The following is a 27,525-nucleotide window of genomic DNA, read 5'->3' on the forward strand; positions in this document are numbered from 1 at the left end:
GTCTGTACTTTTTAGTCTGTGGTTAACCTGCATAAGTCTTGCCAAATGTTTGAAATGAGAGAAGTTATATTTTTATACTTTTATACTTTGTCTAATAATCCATTTTCTATTTTGCCCAGAAATATAGTGGGAAATGGGAATCTGTCAGTCCTCCCATTGTTCTTTTATTTCTGATATAATTAGAGACAAAGTCAGCCCAGATTTGCACAGCTAGTATTTCCGTGCGGAAACAAGTAGTGTAAGATTATGTAATTTATTCAAACTTTTTCACAACTTCTGCTTTGCATATCCTTCTTTCTCTCTTGTACATGTGCTGATGTCCCTCTGCCTCTGCCTTGCTGTATGTAATCAGCAGCTATACATAGCATGCCAAAAGCTCCTTACAGCAGGGAAACCTCTTACCAGTCACTTTCCACAAATGGTACAAGCAAAGGGTCTTAATGAAAATCCCTTAGTGGTATTTAACGCTAACTCCGGCAGCTGGACCCTCTGTCCCAGTTCCTGTGGAGCGGAGGAAGAGAGCCACAAGAAGGCAGAGAGAGGAGAAGTCATCGGTCCTGTGACCTCTGTCCTGGCAGGCAGAGTATAGCTAAGGCTCCGAGGCAGCTATGTGTGACATGGGAGGACTAGATAATCTTATAGCTAACACAGCTTACTTGCAGGCCAGAAAAAGTAGCGAAGGCGATTTGAAAGAGTTACAGAAGAGGCGTAAGAGTCTTTCGCTACCTCCCAAAGATGCTTGTCGCAATGAAATAAAAGACTCTATCCCCCTGGACTATCAAAGTATCTGTGTAGAGCAACCCATCGGCAAAAGACTATTCCGAGACTTCCTAACCTCAGTGCCTGAGTACCAGGTGCCGCAAACTTTTCTGGATGAAATAAACGACTGGGAACTGGAGGAGGACGCGCTGAAGGATCAATTGTTGCAGAATTTTGTTACCAAAAGGTTCAAAGAAAGTTCTGAGAGTCAGCTGCCTTTCCTAAGTGCAGATCTTTTCAAAAAGATCCGGGAGGCACAGCTCAGCGCGCTCCCACCATTACTTCAACAAGCTAAGGAGGAGGTAAATAACTACCTGAAGGAGACACCATTCCAAGACTACCAGAACAGCGTCTTCTACGATAGGTTCCTCCAGTGGAAAGCCTTTGAGAGGCAACCCATCACGCACAAATACTTTTACGAATTCAGGGTACTGGGAAAAGGTGGCTTTGGAGAGGTATGGACACTTTACTGCTTCTAGCAGATAGATGTATTGAGTACTTTTCATAGTGGCACCTTTTAAGCATCTAGATATCTCTATTTCTGTCAGAAATGTAATAAATGCAGAGAACATGGAGTTCTTAAGACTGATAATGGGTCTATGAAACCAGTTTATAGCAGTTTGATCTCCTTTTGCAATGAAAGTTAGATCTGTATGCAATCTCTGGAGAAGAAGTGGTAGAGCATTGCTGGTTTATTCACTTCTCATCCTAACAGTAAGCTCAATTAATAGGCCATGTCCATGGATATATCTTGAAATCATTACTCAGATCTGAGTATTATTACTGCTTTTGAGACCACCACTTTGAGTTTTCCTTAAGACATTTAGCCACATAAATTAAGTGTAACCTCTTTGAGACAACCACCAAGAATTATATTTGATCCTTTAGGGTTAGACTGCCATTATTCATGAAATATGGTGGAACTCAAAATGTTGGATAGTAAATGTAACCTGAGTAATTGTTCCTTGACTTTTTGAGCCATTGATTTTATAGGCTTGTTACTTTCACCTAAATAACGTAAGGTTAGGTTGTCCATCGCCCATACAACTATTAAGGTGGGCACAGATATATTACCTTGTTTCCCCCAAATTAAGACAGTGACTTATATTAATTTTTGCTCTTAAAAAGGAACTAGGTCTTATTTTCTGAGAATATGCTATCCACGACCAAGAATTCATATTTGTTGTGGAACAAAAAAAATCTACATTTATTAATATACTGTAGTCCTGTCATCACTTACATCAGCACAAACATCTGAATAGAGTCTTGTGACTCTATGTACATGTACAACAATTCAGGGTACACTTAACTATCCCCGTCTTTTTTATTAAAAGACCATCATATCAACAACTTCTCTAACATCCTTATAACTTTCTTATCTCTGAATTTCATGGAGCTCCATTTCTATGGGAATCATTTACCCCAATCTCTCATGTTTAGCGATAGGACTCTTCTTAAATGACCCCTTCTTGTCCAGGTAGCTGCTTGTAGAGCATTTGCACCACCATAGTCAGTGATCCTGTCTAATGACAGTCGCTAGGTCTTATTTTCAGGTGAGGCCTTTTATTTCTAATCTTGAAAAAAAAAATTGCACTAGGTCCTATTTTCAGGGAAAATTTTTACACCTTTAAAAGATGGAAGTTACACTTTGTGGTGGATAGTTGCATATGCATGAAGTGATGAAAAATAGATCACTAGATCAGATATTAAAGGGGTCAGGAAACATTAAAATTACAATACCCCAACAACGTCCCTAGGACTTCCACTGGAGGGTTCCCGTCATTTCCTGAATTTAAAATCTGTTGGGTATAAGCAATTCAGACAAAAGTCAGATATTGAATTTTTAAAGGATGGAGAGACAAGGAAGAGGAGAAAAAGCACTGATAGAGTAGAAATTTCTGTAATAAGCTGTAGCTTGTGCTCAAGAGAAGAGGAGAGGGCCACACCAGATTTGGTTGTGCAAGTTTTTAGGCAGAACTATAAGTCTCTTCTCATATAGATACCATACGGTGCTGCTTTCCAAAAGGGGTCACAATAGACACCCTGGATTGAATCGCAGTAGGGAAAAGTTTAAATGTAAACAGCTGGCGCACACTGGTGGTAGGGAGGATTCATATAATTATTATGCTGGAAAAAGGAGTTTTATTTTTAATATCTCAAATAGCACAACACGCTTCAGGGTAGCAAAGAACCCCTTTTTCAAGTGAACAATGACTGATGTCTAGGGTGGTGTATTATTTGCCCAAAGCCATTCTATTGAATTGGCATGGTGCACAGAGTTGCTAGTGGGAGCCAAGCAGCACAGATCCTTACCATTTACATCCCCTGAAGATTTTTTAAAAGTTTTTTTTAATGATTTATAATTAATTAATTTGTTTTAATATACAGGCAGTCCCCGGGTTATGTACAAGATAGGTTCTGTAGGTTTGTTCTTAAAGGAAACTTGAAGTGGTAGGTGTTAGATGCATATACCGAGCACCAGCTCAGGGTGAGCTGGTGCCGGTGCTTACTTTCATTAGCGATACAGCGGTTTAGGACACTAATGAAAGTAAGCACCGGCACCAGCTCACCCTGAGCTGGTGCTCGGTATATGCATCTTACAACTACCACTTCAAGTGGTAGGTTTCCTTTAAACTGAATGTGTATGTAAGTCGGAACTATATATTTTATAATTGTAGCCCCAACCAATTGGACAATTGGATTTTTAAAATGTTGGATTGTCATAAGAACCAGGATTAATAATAAATCTTAATTACAGACACCTGTGATAACTGTTACAGCTGTTTATTATAGCCTAAGACTAAAGCACAGTAAATTACCAACATCCAGAGGCCCGTTTGTAACAAGGGGTCGTCTGTAAGTCGGGTGTTCTTAAGGAGTAACATATGAAAAGTGTAAAGGGTTTGGGCCAAGTATAAAAGTTATTCCCTATCCAAATTCTTGGTAATTGGTGGAGGAGAGCATTCAATATCAGAGTTATATTCTTTTTAATAGAATTCCAAAACTCATTAAGGCATAGAATATGTAGAAGCAAAAAAAATATTAAATAAAAGATCAGCTTAATTTATTATAGATTTGTACAGGCGTTCCCCTACTTAAGAACATCCGACTTACAGATGGTCCCTAGTTACAGACCTCTCTGCCAGATGTGACCTGTGGTGAAATCTCTGGATGCTTTACTTTAGTAATGAAGTTTTATTGATCATCCTTGGTCCCATTACAGCAAAAAAATGTGAATATCTAATTATAACTGGGACAAAAATAAATTTGCCTCGCACAACAATGATAAAATATGCCAGTTCCGACTTGAATACAAATTCAACTTAAGAACAAACCTAAAGAACATATATTATACTTAACCCAGGGTCTGTCTGTACTAGAAGAGTGAGGACCCTGATCACAAGAAAGAAGATCATCAACTAAAAGTAATTTTTCCTGATTGTGTTCAAGGAAGTTTGTAGCCCTGTTCCTATGTATTAATAGGCTCCTCATTTGGGACTGGGACTAAATCTGTGAGTGAGGTTTTCTGTATATGTTCTTCCTTTGTAAGAACTTATTTAGGAACTTAGATTTCCTCTCTTGCTTTCTTACATATTGGTAGAGAACATTGTGATAACTTGGGTATCATCGAAAGGAAGTTCTATAAATGAGTGATTATCCCTTACATTTCAAAAAATTCCATTTATCAATAAAAATTAAGCCATCCCGATAAACGTGATGCCAGCAATAGTGCCAGTAGCCATGTCTGAACATAATTTGTGAAAATAACTTTTATCTCTCGATCATTTAGTTAATGCTTCCAGTACTGGATGAGGATTAAATTATGTAGTAGAAAGACTTGGTGCTGGTCCAGGATTTATATCCTAGGATTTATATTGGCTTGAATTATATCAAATGTCCAAATCATTTGATTCCCTATTTGTTTATCTCCTACACTATGATGTGTGGACCAGAACAGTAGAGATAATTCTGCTTTCACCATTCACCTTAGCATAAATGAAAGCAAGCAATATGGCTTTATGAACCCCCTAGTGAATCACTGACCTTTGACTCAATCAATATCTAGTCAATATAAGCCATCGAGAGTTATGGCTTTGTGGTAACCACTTGATGAGAGTATAAAAGCCTGAAATATAATAACTATAATACTCATAATCAAAACTCACCTATAAGCTTCGATAAGATTGAGCACCAACACATAAATCTAGATGATGTAGAAACCATGAAAGCTAGATGATATCCTGGAGGGATCATTGGCAAATGATGGGTTAGCTTTAATATCCACAGAAGACATTGTAATATATAGATATGGTTGAATTAGTTTCTTTTGGAAGAAGTAAATGTGACTTAAGCCTTTGATGGCTGGTTTGATGTGTAGTCGATATGTGGATGGATTGTTCTACTCAATTCATAAATAATCGCAAAGTTGTTGAGACCCATGGATGGGACTGGCTGACCCATACCTAATATGGATAAGGACTATTGTTGAGCGGAGAATAGTTGGGCCCCCCTTACCCATCCTTAACACTCTTAAAATGTGCTGGCACCGATTGCAGGTGTTAACTCGGCAACATTTAAATCAATGTAACGTGTGAGCACTTGAAGTCACAGGGAGTGATGATCCACCCCAAAATGGAGGTGCCCCACACCTTTTGGATTTAAAATCTGCCCTCATCACTAATGATATGAGAAGAAAAAAGGATCTGGCAGTTCATATCTAAACACATAAATAATTATTGTTTTTTTTTAACGTAAGATAAGTAGCCAAGCTAGGAACTCTGTAATATCACTGGAGGCTGAGAAGGTCTCATCCCATAATGATGATGATGATCATGGCACATCCCTTGGTTCAGCCAACCACTGGCCTCAGTGTTCATGTATGGTGCATGTGCCAGTTATGTTACCTAACCGAGGCCAGAGATTAGATGAGAAGTCATCAATATGTTGGATATGTCTTTATCACTTCCAACCCAATAAAGACAGGGTCCTGTAATGTTGAAACGGGAGGTCCTTCAGAAAAACCTATTTTAAATGACTGAATGTCTATCTGTTTGATACAAATAATGGGTGGACTAGAAGCAAGGCCCAAGGTGAATGATTTCTCCTTGGAATTACTCTACATCAATGCAATTAGGAAGGACTTGAGACCTGACATCCCCTTCTACCTTCTCTAATTCCCTGTAATCCTCTGTATGCAGTGATGACTTCCCGCAGTGAAAAGAAGCATTTCTTGGGGTAATTACCAGGGTGAAGAGGTGACCACATCCAACCTGAGGCACAATTATACTAACATGTCAAGATTTAGATGGGCTGCCTTACAAAAAGCAGATTAGTGAACGGAGGAACACAAACAAGCTTGAGTGGGTGAGGTCACTCTTAAGTTGGTGAAAAATACAGACGTTTAAGACTCTTCTAATATTAGATTAATAGAATATTGGTGTTTTGTTCTACTAAAGAGACCCCGTCCTCACTTTTATGACTGGAGCCTCATTTTGGCACATCCAAGGCAGGTATAATAATAACTACATAGACAATGTTGAAATACTACTAGCAGTATGTCAATGCCAAATTCTGCTTTTCCTTAGCTGGGCAATCAGATTCAAATATAATCACATCACATTACCATTTATTATCCTTTATCAAAGCAGGTGACTCTTTTTGGGCCTGCTTGGTGTTATTAGAAACACATTAGGAGAGCATCCAATGCTTTAGGGCTCATTTAGACAAGCGTTATGGCGGCCATGATATGGTTGCATGATTTGCGACCAGATCAAGTAACCATAGACTTCTATGGCTCCCAATGACAGTCCAGTGAGCACAAAGTGTGTCACCACACCATCACCGAGTTGGGTGGCCGTGCTGAAAAATATAGGACATGGAGGGAGGAGGGAAGAAGGGGTGAAAAGTGCTTACCCCTGCTCCCTTCCTCCTCCTGCCCCTGTGCTCTGGTCTGGGTGAGCACCTGGCCATCTGAATAAACCCTAAGTAAGGCTTCCTACACACAAACATGTTGAATGAATAGAGATGAACAGGCCCAATGGAGGGGTTCGGAATTTGGGATCAGCACTAACCCGCCAATATGTCTGGGTCAGCTAACCGAACTGACCATCCGGTCTGCTCAACTCTACGAATGACTTTTATCTTCTGTTGTTTGTCATGGCTGATTTGTATCATCTTGGAATTAGCTTTTACCGTTTAATTCATAGCTCACCTAAAATCTAAAATGTCAGATAGCAGTCTGTATCGCAGAATTGGTTTAGTTATTATAACTTGTGACAAGAGGTCGCAACTGTGGACAATAATTTAGTAATTTTGTATAGATGTTCTTTACACCCCATCGCCTACATGATTAGACTCCCAAATTACTACCTCGGAAATGGACCATTGAGAAAAGATTAGAGGATACTTTTTTCTACATACAGGCAGTCCCCGGGTTACATACAAGATAGGGTCTGTAGGTTTGTTCTTAAGTTGAATTTGTATGTAAGTCGGATCTGTATATTTTATCATTGTAATCCCAACCAGAACTTTTTTGGTCTCTGTGACAATTGGATTTTAAAAATGTTGGGTTGTCATAAGAATCAATATTAACGCTGAAGCTCCATTACAGACGCCTGTGATAACTGTTACAGCTGTTTATTGTAGCCTAGGACTAAAGTACAATAAATTACCAATATCCAGAGGTCCGTTTTTAACTAGGGGTCGTATGTAAGTCGAGTGTTCTTAAGTAGGGGACCGCCTGTAGTTCAGCCTTACAGATCTCACATGGAAATCTTGATGTAACCCATGTGTTGTGTCTTGCAGGTATGTGCCATCCAAGTAAAGAACACGGGACAGATGTATGCATGTAAAAAACTGGACAAGAAGCGTCTTAAGAAAAAGAATGGGGAAAAGATGGCTTTGTTGGAAAAAGAGATCCTTGAAAAAGTTAACAGCCCATTCATTGTGGAATTAGCCTATGCTTATGAAACTAAAAGCCACCTGTGCCTAGTGATGACCATTATGAATGGAGGAGACCTGAAGTTTCATATCTATAACATTGGAGAAAAGGGTCTAGAGATTAAGAGAGTGATCTTCTACTCAGCTCAGATCTGCTGTGGGCTTTTGCACCTTCATTCTCTGAAGATCATCTACAGGGACATGAAACCAGAAAATGTTCTCCTGGATGACGATGGCAACTGTCGGCTTTCTGATTTGGGACTTGCAGTCAAAGTAAAGGAAGGACAAGCCATCACAACAAGGGTGAGTAGCACATTGTTCAATGACTACTGACATCCCATGGCAAAGGAGAAGAAGCAAGTGAGCTATTTTACCTTGTATTATAAGAGCAAGTCTTAATTCCCTAGGATTTGGTCTTCGCTAAGGACCTTATGAGGCTATTTAATTTAAAGGCAGATGGTAAGAAGATTTTGCCAATTAACCATTTGAGAACTACTTAGCTGCTAGTTTACTTGAGACACTGAGGTCTACATGTCTCTGATGGCATTTGTGTTTCACATGCTTTTCAGCCACGTGACGTACTATAAGATTGTTCTGTATATATTGGTGATGGCTGAGAATTGGTAGCCATATATTACTTCACTACAGGCAGTCCCCGGGTTATGTACGAGATCTATGGGTTTGTTCTTAAGTTGAATTTGTATGTAAATCGTAACTGTATATTTTATAATTGTACCAAAATTTTTTTGGTCTCTGTGACAATTGGATTTTAAAAATGTTGGATTGTCATCAGAACCAGGATTAACAATAAAGCTTAATCGCAGACACCTGTGATAACTGTTATAGCTGATTATTGTAGTCTAAGGCTAAAGTACAGTAAATTACCAACACCCAGAGGTCCGTTTGTAACTAGGGGTCTTATGTAAGTCGGGTGTTCTTAAGTAGGGGACCGCCTGTATTCAGATTCTAGGATTAGTCCGGCCTACGGTTGTTGATCCATTGATAGTTGCATCACTTTGCACAGTCAAATTTTGCTAAATATATGGACCAAACTAAGTATTAGGTAGATAATTGGATGTTTTTAAGAGTATAATACAAACTAAGAGTATTGACAACAAAAGGCATCTCTAAGAAAGAACAAGATAAGGAATTGGACATGCATGTAGCGTGTGTATACCTGAGAGTCTGTAGCATTAAATATTGCTATTTTAGGATCCAGGTGTGACATGACCATTTTTGAAAAGCGTAATTAAGTTTTCTATAAAATTGCACACATCAATAGTGCAAAAAATAATAGTAAACTTTGTAATATACTTTATTAAAAAATGTTTGTGTCCTTATTTTTCCATCCTTATTTAAGAAGTTTGTGTACATCAGCTTTCTGTCCTGTATCCACTGACAGCTGAGAGATAAAGGTAATGACTCAAAGAGTAAATAAACTAGCTATTTTTTTTAGAATAGATTAGGTGATAATGGTAAACTTTGCATGATAATTCATTTGTTCATCAAGTAGCTTCTCTGTACCCTTTTTCTGCTCTTCTACTGCATTGAGCAATGCATCTGAGGTCCACCCACATCAGACAGATAAGGAGGCTAAAGATTAACTCTTTCCATACCTAGAGAATATATCCCTTCATGATTCAGCTCTCTGAGGAGATTAGACTATCCAGGGATTGTCTGTAAAGTGGGAAGTCATTAGACTCTTTATCGGGTTCCTTTATCTCTCAGCTGTCGGAGGATACAAGCTGATGTTCAAAAAATGGAAATAAGGAAGAAAGGCAGAAAAAAAGATGGAAGCATGAACACATTTCTTTAATAAAGAATATAAAAGAGTTTATCATAATCTGCCATTTTTATTCCATTTTGTTGAAAGTTTATTGGCTCATTAGGCTGTCACTAGGCTGCAGCAGAAACCAGGTGTTGTATAAATACACCTTGGCCCAGATTTATCAAAAGTAGTGCAAACCGCACATGGGGGGACATGTATTATCATATCTGCTCCTAAAAAATGCAGTGATCTTTTCGGTTTTTTGGGCGCAGAATTGTTGCAGATCATTTATAATGAGTTTGCGCCAGAAAGAACAGATGTTTCCGACTATCCTGACTCCTCCGTCTTTTTTTGGCTCAAGTGGGTGTGGCCTAACTTTTCCACATTATCCGTCACATTTATGTGTATTTTGTCAGCATTTTTAGACCAGGAAAAAAAATGGTTAGAGAGCAAAATTAAGGCGCAGTCCATGTAAGATTTTGGCGCACATCTCATTGATGTCGGCATTTTTATGGCGCTCGAATGATTATTAACCCATTAATTACTTACACACGTGCGCCACTTTAAAAAGTCAGGCTGTGCTTTCCGGAGACTGATCTCTGATGCCGACAGTCGTGCTTGTTCCAGAATGTGTAAATCCTGCCCATAGAGCAGTTTACCTCATTAATGCGCAGGCTGCTCCAGATTATTGAATACTGGTGCATGGTCTTTGTTGATTTGGCGACCCTTGCACTGTTCGGGAAGTGTGCACCATCTTTTTTTGCACATCTTTAACATAGAGAGTGCAACACAATTCTTTCCAGTTGCGGTAATAAATGAGGTGCACTGAACGCCCCGGATCGGCATCGAACACCCCAGATCAGCATCACAATGCCCCTTTAGCTGCAAAGTCAGACAGAAAACTACCGCAAACACTTTAATAAATGTGTCCCATTGTCTCAAACCAGATTATACGTACCCATATGTGAGCGAGAAATTGTTCTATGTTGTGTCTGGATAACCTTTATTTCATCATAGTGCAACTAATGAGTTTCAACCATCCACAAATGTGATAAATTTGTTATTTTTGCTATTTGCATCTTCCCAAATGTATTTTTCATAGCAGATCTCTTACCATGTAATTTATAGATTTGTATCTTTCCAAAAAATGTCATGATTCATTGGTTGGATGGTTATTATGAAGTCTTTTCTGCTACCACTTATAATTCATCATCAATCATCTTGCATATTTTCCTTCCAAAATTTGTTCTCATATATGAATAATGATAATGTAAATTATTGATGCAGGACAAGCAGATATCAGAATGGGGTTGTGTATGCTAGGCTTTTATACATAGTATTGCTGTAGCTAGCATAGCTGTATCAGGGCCCCGTAGGTAAGTAGGACCCTCTATCACCCTGATGCAGGTTCCTATGTTTGAGATTACTTTTAAAAGGCTCTTTACAGTTTTTGCATTTGCATTTTTTTTTGTATTAGTCTGAGATTATAGCTTATCATATCATGTCGGACATAAGGATGGTGCTTTATGAAAGGAATTGGGATAATAAGGGGTCCGTATACTGTTTCTGTCATGGGTCCCCTCTAATGTCTTAAGAAGACTCAAGAAGTGGTCAGCAGATTCAGATTGCTCAAAGTAAAAAGAAAAAAAATAACAAAAAAATTGTAAAAGTGATCATCTTACCATATGGCAAATCTGTAATTAAAGAATGGAGGCACCCCAATGGTGGGTGCCCAGGCCTCAATGCTCCTGGGTGTTTCTAGTGAAGGGGTTTTCATCTGTTTTTGGATTTCCTGTTGATTCACCCTGAGACAGTTACTCAGCCTCTATACAATAAGGTATCAGAATCAGATATTGAAGTCAAAAGTCAGTTGTCAGAGTCAGTAGTCAAGTGTCAAACTTTGCTTAAAGGGGTTGGACATTTCTTTACATAAGTTGTCATTTACCTTTACTACCTTGTACCCTGATTGTCTCTGTGAGCTCCTGACTAGCTACTATCCACATTGGGACCCATAGGGATCCATTAGATACTACTGACCAAGGCTTCTAAGAATACTACTTGTTTATTAGTTGTTTAAAAAGTTGTTCTATGTATGTGGACTACTGTCAGGATCCTTGCTGCTCGCTGACCGGGAGACAGGGAGCCTGCCTGGTCTCACTGGACTTTGCTCTGATACGTCTACACCCTCAAGAACCTGAGTGATTATATAGGCTGACAAGACACCTAATATATATTATGCACCAATATAATATTACAGTCACAAATTAAGCTATCAATTTAGGTAATGTCTCCTCAAAGATATGGAATTGTTAGAGCACGAGAAGGCTCTTATTAAATTGAAGTTTAATATCAAAAGGACAGTGCTTACAATTATACAGGGTTATTATACAAAATGGGTGACACATTACACATACACATACAATGCAAAACATAACAGATTGGTTAAATAAAAAAGAACTGATTAAAACAGAACTGATCAAAGACCTAATCCAACTGTACACCTGGGACCCCCTAAGAATGGACATTTATTAGCTGGAGACTTTCATCTAAATAGATCCTAAGATTCCCTGACCACCCCCTTGTGATGACACCAGGAGGCCTGGCATAGGATAATTGCCTTTTTATCGCTAGTAGGTGTAAACCAACCTTGTAGCCTCAGAATCTCTCCTGGCTGATATCTTGCCCTGTGGGCATCCTATCCTAATTCCAGCTTTTCCCTTATAAGCCACCTCTTTGCCAGTGACCTTGTTACTGCAGAAGCCTACCTGTAATTATTACGGACATTGGTGAAGCATAAATGTCTATTATGCCACATTTTCCTATGATCTATGAATCAAGATGAGGACTTATACCTGTGACCTTTAGTGAGTAGGCCATAACCTATAGTTGAACTGGGGAAAGGACGTAGACGTAGAGAGGTTCTTCTCCCCACACCATTAATTATATAAGGGTGAGCACTGCTGGGGTGTTGATTATCCTGGCCTCCGGCCTGTCTTTAGAGTCTCTCTCTCATCATTTAGTTCTTATCACTACAACTTCATATCTGAGTTCAAGATAGGTGGTTAATTTAGTCTTTGAAAATTCATACTTTAAATATTATCCCTATTTGCTTAAAAAGTGTTGGCTACCTTTCCTCATGTATTTTGTACTGTGTGTGTAAGTGCTGGGGGCAGGATATTAGGAAATTTACCAATATACATCTATAAATAGTTCTGCTTCACTTTCTTGATATGTAAAGTGAAGCCGCATGTCTTTTACTTCATCATCCAGACATTCCTGTCCATAAAATGGCCATAGATGAAGGGTCATGTGATCTCTATCTATCCATGAAGAATTGCCCTGCCAGGACCTTAAAGGGGGTTGCCCATGAAAGAAAGTTCTTAAATTTTACTCAGTTTTATTGCTGTTTTAGCTCCTATCACTCAGTGATGGTCAGTGTAAGATTCCAGAGAGTGGACAGGGACTCTCTAAGATGCTTCATGATCCCTCTAGTGCTGTGAGATGCTGTGTACTGACAATGTGCTTACATTATCAGGTTATAGGTTTATCTACACTATTATTTAGCTTCTGAACATTGTACTAGCATCTGACACATAGAAAAAGAGAGATGAGACAGATCAGGGATGAGAGATGATGAGGTCCATGACATGGATATAAAACACAATGGGGCACATTTACTTACCCGGCCCATTCGCGATCCAGCGGCGCGTTCTCTGCACAGGATTCGGGTCCGGCTGGGATTTAAGATGGTAGTTCCTCCGCCGTCCACCAGGTGGCGCTGCAGCGCCGAAAATAATCTTAACGCCCCGGAATGCACCATCCCATAGAAGGTGAAGGTGAGCGCTCCCCAAGCGACACATTTCCGGTTTTTAAATGCGGCGGTTTTTCCGAATACGTCGGGTTTTCGTTCGGCCACGCCCCCCCGATTTCTGTCGCGCGCATGCCGGCCCCGATGCGCCACAATCCGATCGAGTGCGCCAAAACCCCGGGGCAATTCATGTACAAGCGGCGCAAATCGGAAATATTCGGGTAACACGTCGGGAAAACGCGAATCGGGCCCTTAGTAAATGACCCCCAATGTCCCACATTTATTAAAGTGTCTGTGCCAGTTTTCTGTATGACTTTGTACTGATTGTGTGCACAGTTTTATGTCACGGCTGCGCTGTGTACGACAAGACAGAAAAAATGTGCCACTTTTGGGGCTGTTACTGCTTAGTCAGACCGTGCGCCAATTCTGTCTGACATGTGCCACAATTGTGTCTGTGCCACAGTTCTGCAACATGAACAAAGTGCACACCTCCAGAGCAGTGCAGGGGTGCCAGATTCATGAAGAACGTGCACCACAATTCAAGAATCATGTGCACCTTGCTTAGTTCACATAGTGCAGTTTGCACTGTTTTGATAAATGTGAGCCAGTGACACTCTCAGCTCTGCTAACTCACCAAATCAATAAAACACACTCAGTCAGCTCTGCTATAAATAACTTATCTGTCTGTAGCTAGTAGAGTAAGTCTCTGCACACTGTTGCTTGTTGACAGGAAGTGCCTGTGCCTGAGCTGGTCTTCTAATGCAGGGGGGAGGGGTAGGAGGCATAGAGCACTGCAGTGTGCAGACAACAGAGGGCTTTTCATGAGAAGCATCTGACCATAGTCATAATATTTATAGCCGTATCCAGAGCCGTTACAACCAAAATTGTATACACCACCACTTGTTAATGAGAGTGAATTAGAGAATGTGTTATTTTGTTATCCTGAGCATATTTAGGAATCTAATCTTTGTGAGAATACCCCTTTAATCTTATATTCATGAATAATATCATAAGGTCGTGGCAGGGTGATTGCTCATGGACAGATAGAGATCACATGACCCTCCATCCGTAGCCATTTTATGTACAGGAATGTCTGGCTGATGAGGTAATAGACAGGAGGCTTCACTTTACATATCAAGAAACTGGAGCAGAACTAGTAATAGATGTATATTGGCAAATTACTTAATATCCTGTCCCCCTACACTTACGCACACATTACAAAAAACAGTCCAACCCCTTTAAGTTAGAAACAATGGGGAAGATTTACTTACCCGGTACTGTCACGATCCCGCAGTGCGTTGTCCGGACTAAGCTCGTGCGCCCGTGTTCCTGCATCCGTTGCATCCGCGCTGAGGTTCGCTGAAGTTCACCTTCTTCTTCCTGATGCATGTGAGTCCTTGATTTTACGACACAATTCCTTTTTTAAATTCCACGGTTTGTCTGAATCCATCAGCCCGCCCCCCGACTTCTGTTGCGTGCAAGCCGGCGCCGATGCGCCAAAATCCGATTGCGTACACTAAAATACCGGGGGAATACAGAGCAAAACGGAAATCATTGGGCAACCCGACGAAAATGCGTCCGCCAGAACCTTTGTAAATGAGCCCCAATGTTTCTTCAATTTCCTTAAGATGCACAATTTATATTATAACATTCTATTAAAACAAACAAAAATTGATATCCATATCCATGGGGTGTTTGATTAGAAGACTTTTGGCAATTCTGAGAAAGAAAAAGTAAGTAGAAGTGAAACGCGTACGTTTATTTTTGGATCCATAGCGTCAAAGTTCTTTGTAACAAGACATTTTATCCGACCTAAAAAAATCACCCGCACAGCACTGACATGGCTAGCCTTAGTTTTGATTTCCTTTGTATACATTACTTAGGCTACTTTAAGGATGAAGGGATATTTTAAAGAACTTCCAAATTAAATACATCATGCCCTACCAAGCGCAGTGTCATACATTGTACAGTGATTGTGCTTGGCCTTTCAGGTCACCCCCATTTCTTTATATCTTGTTTAAGAAAAATGTTTCCTTGTCCTTCTGCTGTGTATGGACTTGAGAAAGCTTTCAGATACACTGCTCACTACAAGAGAAGAAAGGAGCAAACAAAAATAAAGTACAATACAAAGTTTCTTATTATCATTTGCATGATTCACTTCTAAAATAATAAAAAAAATCTAGGTTATGCTTTCAGCTATGCAAAAATTTTTTTTTTTTTTTCGGGAGAAAAAGATTAACGTTGAGGATGTGGATGGTTCATTTAAATTGAAATCCCTGCATTGCACTTTTTGGAATTTACTTGTTGCAGTATTGGAATCATTTCCGTAGAAGTGAGTAGTAACATTTCGAGTACTTTTTTTTCTCTGAAGGACATCAGAAATTACAACATCTGAGTCATCTCCAGATATCATAGGGTGTATTAGTCTGTGGACTAATATCTGACAGCAATTATTTTCTACTTCTTTTGATATTATGATATAAAATGACTTTAACCTCATTTCAGCTCCAGAGTTTGCAAAGTTGTGAATCCCTTAGTTCTCTTTTTCCAGTAATAGAATTCTCTCTTCTCTCTAAAATGATGGCTAATTGGTCTGACACTACTATTCTTGGCACAAAAAGACAATCTCTGTGCGGAGCAGCTGCCAAGTTTTGCTGTGCCAAGTATCAATAAGTCTCTTATAAGGCATTTATTGGAAGGCACGGTTGGTTCTGAGCTGTGTAAGTGCCCGGGCTGCAGTTGCCGCACCCAGCCTAAGAATACCATAGAGCTTTTCCTTCATATTAAAAGCATTTGCAGTAAAAAAAAAAAAAAAAAGTGGTTATCATCATCCTAATGTGCTCTGCATACTGACTACATGGCACTCCGAGGGAAGCATTGCATTCAGGGTTGTTATAGAAAAGTCAGGAATTCATGAAGGAATCGTGACTCCATTGCCCCCTTCCACACATTGTTACAGGCCTTCTGGCTAGTTAGTATTTTTCCATTAAGAGTGGTTCTACTCTATGATGAATACCATGTAATACTGCACAGTGGGAAATGTGTCATGTTATATCCTGTGAATCTTGGGGAGAGTGAGCGCACACTGGCCAACTGCAATGCAGCAACAATAAATAATGAATACATGGAGAATTTCATATACACCACTAGAATCTAAAAAAAAATATTTTTTGGAAATTAAAAAAAGGAGCTAATTTGTTATAAATATGGATGTAGTATATTATAGATGAATGAGCTTGTTTTGTAATAATAATAATGATTCATTTATTTATATAGCGCACACAGATTACACAGCTCTACACAGAGCTTGCCAAATCAGTGACTGTCCCCATGGGGCTCACAATCTAATCCACCTACCAGTATATGTTGGAGTGTGGGAGGAAACCGGAGAACCCGGAGGAAACCCACGCGAACACAGAGAGAACATACAAACTCTTTGCAGATGTTGACCCAAGGCTTTAATGCTAACCACTGAGCTGCCGTGCTTCCCCTGCGTACTGATGAATTAATGAAATACGTCTTGACTTCCTAAAATTCTCTAAGCATTAGCAGCCATCACATCCGGGACATTTTGTTGGTCAAGTTTCATCTCTAATTGCAACCAATGAACCGACTTCTCATGGCTTGTATTCTACTTTAAGTATCTTGAACACACCTACCTAGATAATCTCGAAACTGGATTACAATCTGGAGTCTGAGGACCAGACCATATTCTTAGCACATGTTGTTGTGCTTTTAAACATCATTTTGTTATGAGTCATTATTTTTCTGAAACCACAACCACTGGACAGTATGGCTGTAGTGATCAGAGATTCTGAACCAAGTGGTTAGACTTTCCGCCACTGCCAATTAGTGTTATTCCAGCAACCTCCCTGGTTGTCACCCTTAGATCCCTCTACATAGATCTGGACTTTGCTTTAGGGAGATCACCAGACTTCTACATCTAAAAGTGGTCACAGTGTAGGTGATGGCCAGTCTAGGGCTCAGACACAAGTTCCAAGTAGATGTCAGCCAGAGGAGTTGTCAGGTACAAGCCGAGGTCAGGGCAGCTAGAGTCAGAGGCATCTTCTAGTGTTGTGGAGTTAGGTTGTGAAATATGTCAGGACCGGAGTGTCAAATACAGTTATATTATAATAATAATTATTAATATAGTGCCTACAGTTTACGCAGCACTGCACACAGCTTGCCAAATCGGTCCCTGTCCCCAATGGATACTAAGGAAGATCCCGGCACTCATCAACTAAATGCAAATAAGTTTTATTGTAAGTTCAACTTACAGCATGCTGGGCAGGGACACCCAAGAAATGGGAACGCGTTTTCGGCTCGGCACACGAGCCTTTATCAACCACATTAAATGACTGGACATAACAAACTTAAATACAAAGTGGCAAACTAAGTCCTGCCCACTGACGTCACATCCTACCGGAATCCTCCGCGGTGTGACGTCGTGGCCTCAGGTATTATCCTCATTTTGGCTGCGCTTCTGAAAAGAGAGGTAAAAACAAAGTAAATAACAAATATGAACAAAATTAACATTAGGTAAATAGATATAAGGCAAGCTACACATTGTGATCATGAGAAAAGACTTAAGTCATAATCGCGATTTAACCCTCGCGGTTCCAAGGTCCCCAGAGTGTGTATCCAGTACGCCTCACGGCGACGGAGAAGATTTTTAATATTTCCTCCTCTTCGGGGGGTTTCAATCTGTTCGATCACTTGAAATTTAAGCTGGGATATGGAGTGTTTCCTATCATGGAAGTGGTAAGGGATGGGTAGTAGTCTATTATTGCATCTGATGGTCGATTTGTGTTTATTAATGCGGGTTTTGACAGGTTGTATTGTTTCCCCTATATATAGATACCCACAGGGGGCACTTGATAGAATAGATCACATTTTGTGAATTGCATGTGTAATATCCCTGTATCTTAAAGGGCTGTCCAGTGTGGGGATGATATAATGTATCTCCACGGAGTATATTAGTACACTCAGAGCAATTGAGGCATGGAAATGTGCCTTTCTTCTGTGTCGCTAAGAACATTTGTTTGGGCAATTTCTATCATCCCCGCATCCCATTTTTTAATGGCATTTCTAAATTAGACAACCTCTTTCAATAATAACTGTTGTGACTAACTAACTTCAATGTGACTAACTGTTGTCAAATGTATAATTTACTACGATATTTGTGTAGGTTCACAGCACGGTAACATTTTGGGACTCAGCACCTGCTCAGTCCTGAACAATATAGAATTCATCAAGTACTAATGTACAATATGCTGTGTATACAGGAGCACACAGCTGCCAGACCAGCACAGGGATTCGTGCGACTCACAACCAACACACACTTGATTAATTTACAGTTGTCAGCACAATTAGTTATGGATGTCACATGCATCAATGCAATCAATAAGCCGTGTTGTATTACATTGGGGGAGGGGCTGCTTATTCTTTAGGGCACATTTAACATATATATTTAGTATAAATGCAGAACTTTTACAGAGATTGAGTAATGAGGTCCATGATGATGAGAAGGCTGTTAGCAAATTATAGGTCACTCTATTTGTATATTTGATATGTGGGTACAAAATAAGTAAATGGATTCCTGATTTAAAGGGGACTTGTCAGCTCCCCTGACGAGTCTATTCTATTTCCCCTGAATTTACCATCCCCTGTCTTACAATTCTTCCTTCTGTCATTCCTCTGTTGTCCCTCCTAGAAATGTATGAATAAAATGACAACTAGACGCTCCAGAAAATATCTAACTTGAAGGGGGCACTGTATACTACATATTGGGTGGGAATGAATATATTAATTTATGGCGGTCTGTATATATTCTATGGGTACAGTGTAAGTTTATAGTGTGTCCTGTAGTAAAAACAGTGTATTATTTATATGCAGATGATATTGTGTATTTTGGGATATATGAATGGAGCATAGTGTGGCCATTTACACTTTTTTCTAAAAAAAAAAATCAGATTGATCTTTACTGATTTTCCATTTTTATATAAAAAAATACAAAAATGTGTGCTTTTTTGTGGTATTTATCTGCGGATGGGATTTAGTTGTGGTGTCATAGGTGTTTTTTATAGGTGAAGGGGCAGAACGCTTTGGCGTAACTAGAAGCTGATGGGCCCCAGTGCAAAGTCTGTGCCTGGCCCCCGACTATAATGTATGGTTTATAGTAATAGTCTTCTCATATGGGAAAGTGACACCATAAAGGCCCCCTAAACCTCTTGGGCCCAGGTGCGATCGCAACCTCTGCACCCCCTAAAGTTACGCCCCTGGCAGAACGTGAACATTTCTGGTATCTGGGCTATTTGTGATACGTGTAACAGCCGATCATGGTCATTTGTGGTGTCTGGTGTTTTTGACATATGTAGAGACAGGGTATGACCTAATGGATATCTTTTATATATTCAGGTAGCACTGCACATTCAGTTCTGTTGTGTGGAGGAATTTGTTGTTTTTTTTTTACACAGAAGCAGAGTGTGGAAATTATGTATATATTAATTATTTAGATAATTAATAATATTTATTATTACTATACTGTAAGTGACTGGTATTTTTAGGAGCACAGTGTGGAAATATGCTGCATGGATATACCTAGGTGGAAATCTCTGTGTGATCATCATGCAATTCTGTGTCTGATTAAGCAGAATGAACAAATATCAGTTTCTAGATGCCGCTTCTGCCTTTGCCTGATCAGTAGTCACAGACTAACCTTTTAGTGAGTCATACAACTCTTAGGCTACATTCACACTAACGTATGGGGGACGTATATACGGCCGACGTATATACAGCCGATATACGTCCCCCATACACTTCTATGGGCGCACGGCACCCTACGGGAGCGGTACGGTGCAGCACAAGTGCGGCACCGTACCGTTCCGTACCCGGGAAAAAGATAGGACCTGTCCTATCTTTTCCCGTAATACGGCGCCGTGCTCCATAGGTTGCTATGGAGAGGGGCGGGGGTGAGCTGCGCTCACCTCCTCCTCCTCTCCCCGTACACTGCCGTTGCCCGCTACGGTACGGCACGGGCGGGCAACGGCAGTGTGAATATAGCCTTAGAGTGTATGGTGAAATTTCAGAAATGTCAGCTTGCTGAGTCTTTATCTAAAGCCAGGGCCGCAGGTGTGGTCAGTTATTATTAATGGTGTCATCCTACGACTGAAGTTCTGGTTCATATTTAAAGTTCAGGTTTTATCTCTCTTCATTGGAAGCAATAACTTCTTAGCAATTCTGGAACTGAAACCTGCAAAGGAGCAATTTTTGACAACATTAACCATATTTATTATGTAATATGACATTTGCAGAAGATCTAACTTGTGCTTTCTTTATGTGCATTGCAGGCGGGCACTAATGGTTACATGGCCCCTGAAATGCTAAAGGACGAGAATTACTCATATGCTGTTGACTGGTTTGCAATGGGCTGTACTATATATGAAATGATTGCAGCGCAGACGCCGTTTAAAGATCCAAAGGATAAGAATAAGGATGAGGTGAAACGCAGGACATTGGAGGAAGAGGTCAAATTCCAAAATCCAAACTTTACCGAAGAGGCAAAGGATATATGCAGACTAATGCTCGCCAAGAAGCCTGAACAGCGACTGGGTAGCAGGTGAGAGTCACTTGACATGACCAGATCATACGTTTTAATTCAGGCTTGGGATTGTTTCACTATCCAATATACAAGTAAGGCTCATGATGGGTGGTCCTAACCTGGCACCACCCAACTCACAGTACAGATCCCAAAATAATGACAATGATTACTTTGGAACATTTAGGGAAAAAAAATTCTAACAACACCCGAATCAGTGGAGTGGTCTTTTAAAGAAGAATTAGGGAATCACCAGGTTAACGCTGTCGAATTAGAGGATATTTGGACACAGGTTTTAGGACCTGTCACATCGTGACAGTATGAAGTAGTTTTCATAGTATCAGGAGAGGCGTGTACCTCCAATGAAAAGCGTCCAAGAAAATGACCACAAAATATGTATGCAATAAACTTTCCTCAATTTACTTCAAATTTATTCTTTAACAATTTCAATATTCATGAAAGTATAAAAGCAAATTCATAGTGATTCACCCAATAGTAGCTTGCAATTATCTAGACTGTAGACATCGTGACTATATACATTCCCAACAGTTCATTTACTTAGTCGCCAGTATAGTGTCATTTAAACGTCATAAGTGGAAAAAACTCACGTGTCTCGATCTCGGACAGAGACCCATACTGCTCCAAATGCCTCACAAAATGATGTAAGCCACAGACTGTGACGTTTCGGAGAACACGCCACCTGCATATGCTCAGTGGAAGCCATGAGGTATGTGTGCAAAGTATTGCATTTTCCGCCAGCAAGAAGCAGTGTGCAGAGACTTCCTGCCGACAAGAAGCAGTGTGCAGAGACTTCCTGCCGGCAAGAAGCAGTGTGCAGAGACTTCCTGCCGCCAAGTAGCAGTGTGCAGAGACTTCCTGCCGCCAAGAAGCAGTGTGCAGAGACTTCCTGCCGCCAAGAAGCAGTGTGCAGAGACTTCCTGCCGGCAAGAAGCAGTGTGCAGAGACTTCCTGCCAACAAGAAGCAGTGTGCAGAGACTTCCTGCCAGCAAGAAACAGTGTGCAGGGACTTCCTGCCGGCAAGAAGCAGTGTGCAGAGACCTCCTGCCGGCAAGAAGCAGTGTGCAGAGACTTCCTGTCGTCAAGAAGCAGTGTGCAGAGACTTCCTGCCGGCAAGAAGCAGTGTGCAGAGACTTCCTGCCGACAAGAAGCAGTGTGCAGAGACTTCCTGCCAGCAAGAAGCAGTGTGCAGGGACTTCCTGCCGGCAAGAAGCAGTGTGCAGAGACTTCCTGCCGGCAAGAAGCAGTGTGCAGAGACTTCCTGCCGGCAAGAAGCAGTGTGCAGAGACTTCCTGCCGGCAAGAAGCAGTGTGCAGAGACTTCCTGCCGGCAAGAAGCAGTGTGCAGAGACTTCCTGCCGACAAGAAGCAGTGTGCAGAGACTTCCTGCCGGCAAGAAGCAGTGTGCAGAGACTTCCTGCCGACAAGAAGCAGTGTGCAGAGACTTACTCTACAAGCTACAGACAGATAAGGTCTTTATAGCAGAGCTGACTGTGTATTTTATTGATTAGGTGAGGCAGCAGAGCTGAGAGTGTCATTGTATTTTATATCTATCTAATATATCTCATCATCTCTCATCTCAGGTCTGTCTCATCCCTCTTACTATATGTGTCAGATACAAGTAGAATATTCAGAAGCTAAATAATAGTGTAGATAAACTTGGACCCTAATAATCTAAGCACATTGTCAGCACACAGCATCTGATAGCACAGAGGAATCAAGAAGTTTCTGCTTAGAGAGTTCCCACTCACACTCTGCAATCTTACACTGACCATCACTGAGTGATAGGAGCTAAAACAGCAATGAAACTGAGTAAAATTGTAAAGTAAGGGGGTTATAAATGATCTGTATTGTGTAAATATCTTTCTTTCTTTCATGGGCAAACCCAGGAAGTGATATCAATGGGGAAAACACCCTGTACTTCACTGCCGATGTTCAATCCTCCTGTTTATAGGGGGAGGGGAGGAAAAGGACCACGTTTGGATAGGACCACAGTGGGATAGGTCCTAGCGCGCCCTTGTTATCACATGTCGGAAATTTGCCCAACGTACCCTTACAACAGAGGGCAAATAAGTTGTGCATGTCATTTGTACAAGTATCTAGTATGTAGAAATAAATATTTGCTCCAGTTTTTTTTATGTAATTCTGGTGCACTTCAAATAATAAATAGTCTCTAATGGTTTTTGTAACATAAAATTATCACATTTTGATAAAAATCTGTGTATACTGTCACGGTGGCTGAGTGGGTAGCACTTCTTCCTTGCAGCGCTGGGGTCCTGGGTTTGAATCCCACCCAGGTCAACATCTGCAAAGAGTTTGTATGTTCTCTCCGTGTTTGCGTGGGTTTCCTCTGGGTACTCCGGTTTCCTCCCACACTCCAAAAACATACTGTTAGGTTGTTTAGATTGTGAGCCCCATGGGGACAGGGACCAATTTGTCATGCTTTATGCAGCGCTGCGTAATCTGTGTGCGCTATATAAATAAAGAATTATTGTTATTATTATTATTAAAGGGATCACCAAGATATTGATGCATGTTTGTAAGCTATACAGTCAGTATCCGATTGATGGGAGTGTTACCATTATGAGTACTCACCCCTGGCCTACAATAGGTCCATATGTGAATTTCACATTCAGATTGAATAATACAGATATAATAGTAAGTAAATCCTAGAAACTCAATATGATCTTTCATAACAAAAACAGATCAAAAATGTAAAGTAGCTACCAAATGACCTTTGACAAAGAAGGACTATTGATGTGAATCCAACTATGGCCAAAAGGAGTAGATGGGGATATACACTTCTCAAACATTTGGATCCTCCAAACCCAACAACGGGTGTTCAAGTTTACATGAATAGCTCAACTTCTAGCTTTGCAAAAAATAAGGATCAAACGGTTTGGACTTTTACCTGATAAGTTTGTTGTATCGGAAACCACTTATCTAGAAGATAATAGAAGATAACTATAGGCAAACATGTATTTTCCAACAGCAAATAATGGACTCTACAAAGAAATGCTTACGTTTGTTATATAGTCTGTGCACCAAATGTATGCTATCCCCCAGTAGAGGGCGCTGTAGGTAACAGACAGCATCTGCCTTACACTGTCAACTCAAACTCGTAGCCTGAACGCCACTGAATTTACAAGGTTTTAGAAATATGTCTAAATCAATAGACGTGAAGATGAAATACATACTTTTTTAAGTTATGATTTTTTTTTCTATTGTTCTTCAAGTCGATTACAGATTTTGCGTAATTAATATCTTCAGAGATGGTGTTGTCTGTGCCAATTGACAAAATACAATGCAAATGACCTCAGGGGGGTTGGTAATGCCCAGTTAGTAATTTTTTAATACATTTCTAGATTTGGATTATAGAGAAAAAGACAATGCAGAGTCCTAAAAACAAAGATTGAGAATTCAAGAATGTACTAAAAAAATACTTGCCAGAAGAGTTGATGGGTCCAATTCAACATGACTTCATATTTCAATATGAAATTTGAATTCAATATGGAATTTTTACACTTTTAGACCCAATGGGGCACATTTACTAAGGGCCGCGCACCAGTTTTTGGACTTTGCATGTTCTTTCTAGTGCAAACTGCTTGAACAAGTATGTAAGAAGCGTCTACACCACATTTGCGAAGCGCAGCTGCACTATTCTTCATGCGAGACAAATTTTTGCACTAAAAGCAGCGTGCGAAGCGTGCGGCAGATTTAATCATGCAACGTCCGACAGAAATGTGTTGCACACCTTATGTTAAAGGCGCACCAGAAAAAGTTGGTGCACTCTGTTGGAGCAGTGCAGGGGGGCACCAGATTCATGAAAAACGTGCACCAGAAATCCTGAATCTGGCGCCCTCTGCACTATACACAGGCAACTGCACATAGTACAGACTGTACTGTTCTTAGTAAATTTAGTAAATGTGCCCCAATATACTCAATTTTAATTGCATTCTACGGAAAATAAAAATTTCTATTGCAAGACAGCACCTTAATACATTTCTTTACGGAAAGTTCCCATCAGGGTCTGGCTCACACTTTAATGTTTCCGCACATCCGCGTCCGACGTATTGAGAACTTCAACCCAACCTGGACAGAGATCAATAGTCCAAGACATGGAGCAATGCCCAGAAAACATCCATGTGTACAACTGTGTGGGGGATATTTATAGGATCTTATTTAAGTGGTAAAACAGGTCTCCAGAAACCTATCCGTTGTGCTGAGTATAGTTTTTGGCTATGCACAATAGTAAACTGTAAAGTAACTAATAAATATCTAATAAATTATCATTAATATTTTCATTTCTGTGGATCCAGTTGGGTCTTGGACATTTGTTTTCAGAAAAACCTTTATTCACAATCAGCTTCAATCTCTATCTGTAATTCTTGACTTTTCTAGTAATGCTCACTGTAGGATACTACTTTGTTGAGCTTAGAAAATGAAGATAACCACATAATATGCTATAAAGTCCATTAAAAGGTGAATATCCACCTCTGAAAGAGCCATGTATTAAAGGGGTGTTCCCATTTCAGCAAATAAATATTGTTGTTTGTTTGATGAAGTTCTAGAATTTTCCAATATACTTTCTGTATCAATTCCTCACAGTTTTCTAGATCTCTGCTTGCTGTCAATCTATAGAAAGCTTCTATGTTTACTTCCAGTGGATTGATAGCTGATCATGGTCATGTGATTTCACACAGGTGCTCGTTAGTATCCGAGAGTAATCAGAGCTGTGCACCTGTGTGACATCACATGACCAGGGACCCGTTTCTATCCACAGGAAGTAAACAATGAAGCTTCCTTTAGAAGATCTAGAGATCTAGAAAACACAGAGAATGAATGCAGACAGTATATTGAAACATTGTATACGATATCCTACAAATAATGACATTTATTTGATGAAATGGGACCCCTTTAAGACAATTGAGCCTCATGGACCCATTTACACCAATTCACGCCTGCTTTACTCCCTGTAGAGGTCATTGGACTTCTATGGAATTTGCAAAAATTGGAACTTATACCCTGCCACCCACATCAGAAAAATGTGCTGGGCTTTGGGCAGATTTACTATATGGTACGTTTTTTATATATATATAAATTAGGGTCAACGTGGGTGGTTTCCTCCGGGTCCTCCGGTTTCCTCCCACACTTCAAAACATACTGGTAAGTTGATTAGATTGTATAGAAACTAGTATAGGAAACCAATGTCTGAATAAGTTCCAGCACTGAGGATTTTTGTTTTTTTTTGTAACTTTAGTTTCTTTTCGCCTAGAATTTCAATGGGGTGGACATAGCTGCTTTCACTTAAGACCCAATTGTCAGGCACCAGTGATGCCCATCACCTGGCTTGGTTATGCCCATCACCTGGCTTGGTTATGCCCATCACCTGTTGGTTATCAGTCACCCTGAATTGCCTATGACTCCTCCTCAGGATACTTGGACCGCCCATGTGACTCTTTCCTTTATGCTGTAATGCATATTCTTTTGAAGCGGCATCTTTGGAAAGCTACTACTTATCTATATCACGCTATGGAAGAGGTTTAAGGGCTTAAAATATGTTGACAGGTTCACATTCTAGAGTATTGAGTGAACAAGCAGAAGGTCATTATGTCACACAGCAAACATTTTTTTCAGTATTGGTGCTTGTCTTTTTGACTGACCTGTTATATAATCTTTTGCAGATCCAATGATGATGACCCCAGAAAACATTCTTTCTTTAAATCTATAAACTTCCAAAGGCTGGAAGCTGGAATGGTAGACCCACCGTTTGTACCGGACCCATCTGTGGTCTATGCCAAGGACATTGCAGATATAGCTGATTTCTCTGAGGTCAAAGGGATTGACTTTGACGAGAAAGATGCCAAATTCTTCAAGAGGTTTGCCACTGGCGCGATTCCAATCAGCTGGCAGCAGGAGATCATCAACACTGGACTATTTGATGAGCTTAATGATCCGAATAGGGAAAGCTCTGGAAGATATATGAGCGGCGGGGAGAAGAAGTCAGGAGTATGTTCTATCATATAGAAGGCATTCATGTACATTAGCATGGGACGTATTCTCTAAGCAGCTTACTACACCTGAGAGTTTCATACATTAAGCCCCCACTGTACATTCCATCCAAATTTTGACTTTTTCCATAAGCTGAGCCTACGTGGCACAGGTAGCTTCCTACCGAGATCATCCATCATCTTGACTATGTATGTTTTGGTAATCTTTTACAAAAACCTCTTGTGTTTCTTCATTGTGACTTGTTACATAACAGGCTCCGCATTTATAAACTCATGACAAAAGTTTGTTTGTTTTTTTATTAAGTGGAGGAAGTTTGAGGACAAGGGCCGTCTGTGGCGTTCTGAAGAGAGTTGCTTAGGACATGGTATTGATTTCTGATTGTCTTGTCCTATTATATTAAATCATTATCTGCTCAAAAATAAATCATTCCTCGTTTTAGCGAGATAGTTTCTTGGGAAGGAACAGTCTGTGGTTACGAAAATGAGTTCATACATTCTGAACATAACTTTGTTTCATCTATTATTTGTACAGAGTATGTGGACTCTATGGATGTGCCATAAATGTACTATAGATACAGATCCCACCACTTGGACCAGACACTTGTGAATGATGTCCTAGAAACTAA

At 40.1% G+C, this 27,525-nt stretch overlaps 1 protein-coding gene and 1 long non-coding RNA gene across 5 annotated transcripts in view; one reads left to right on the top strand and one right to left on the bottom strand.

The window, feature by feature from the left end:
• Positions 1-27,525, bottom strand: part of LOC140122477 (uncharacterized) — a 58,632-nt gene that overhangs the window by 1,218 nt on the left and 29,889 nt on the right. Inside the window, exons 4-6 of one of the 4 annotated variants that reach the window (XR_011854332.1) lie at positions 26,552-26,859; positions 24,882-25,041; positions 24,086-24,287 (exon numbers count right to left, since the gene is read on the bottom strand). This is a non-coding gene — a long non-coding RNA (uncharacterized lncRNA). Of the gene's footprint in view, positions 1-15,030; positions 15,360-24,085; positions 24,288-24,881; positions 25,042-26,551; positions 26,860-27,525 lie in introns of those variants that run through there. The other 3 variants (XR_011854329.1, XR_011854330.1, XR_011854331.1) reach the window with 3 other exon arrangements.
• GRK7 (G protein-coupled receptor kinase 7) lies at positions 116-27,181 on the top strand. The gene is made up of 4 exons (XM_072143392.1): positions 116-1,214; positions 7,564-8,001; positions 20,624-20,892; positions 26,573-27,181. Exons 1-4 carry the CDS (start codon positions 609-611, stop codon positions 26,913-26,915), a joined length of 1,656 nt encoding a protein of 551 aa, XP_071999493.1. The 5' UTR covers positions 116-608; the 3' UTR covers positions 26,916-27,181.

The sequence above is a fragment of the Engystomops pustulosus genome, chromosome 3 (genome assembly GCF_040894005.1).
Source record: "Engystomops pustulosus chromosome 3, aEngPut4.maternal, whole genome shotgun sequence".
In the NCBI taxonomy this organism is placed as follows: Eukaryota; Metazoa; Chordata; class Amphibia; order Anura; family Leptodactylidae; genus Engystomops; species Engystomops pustulosus.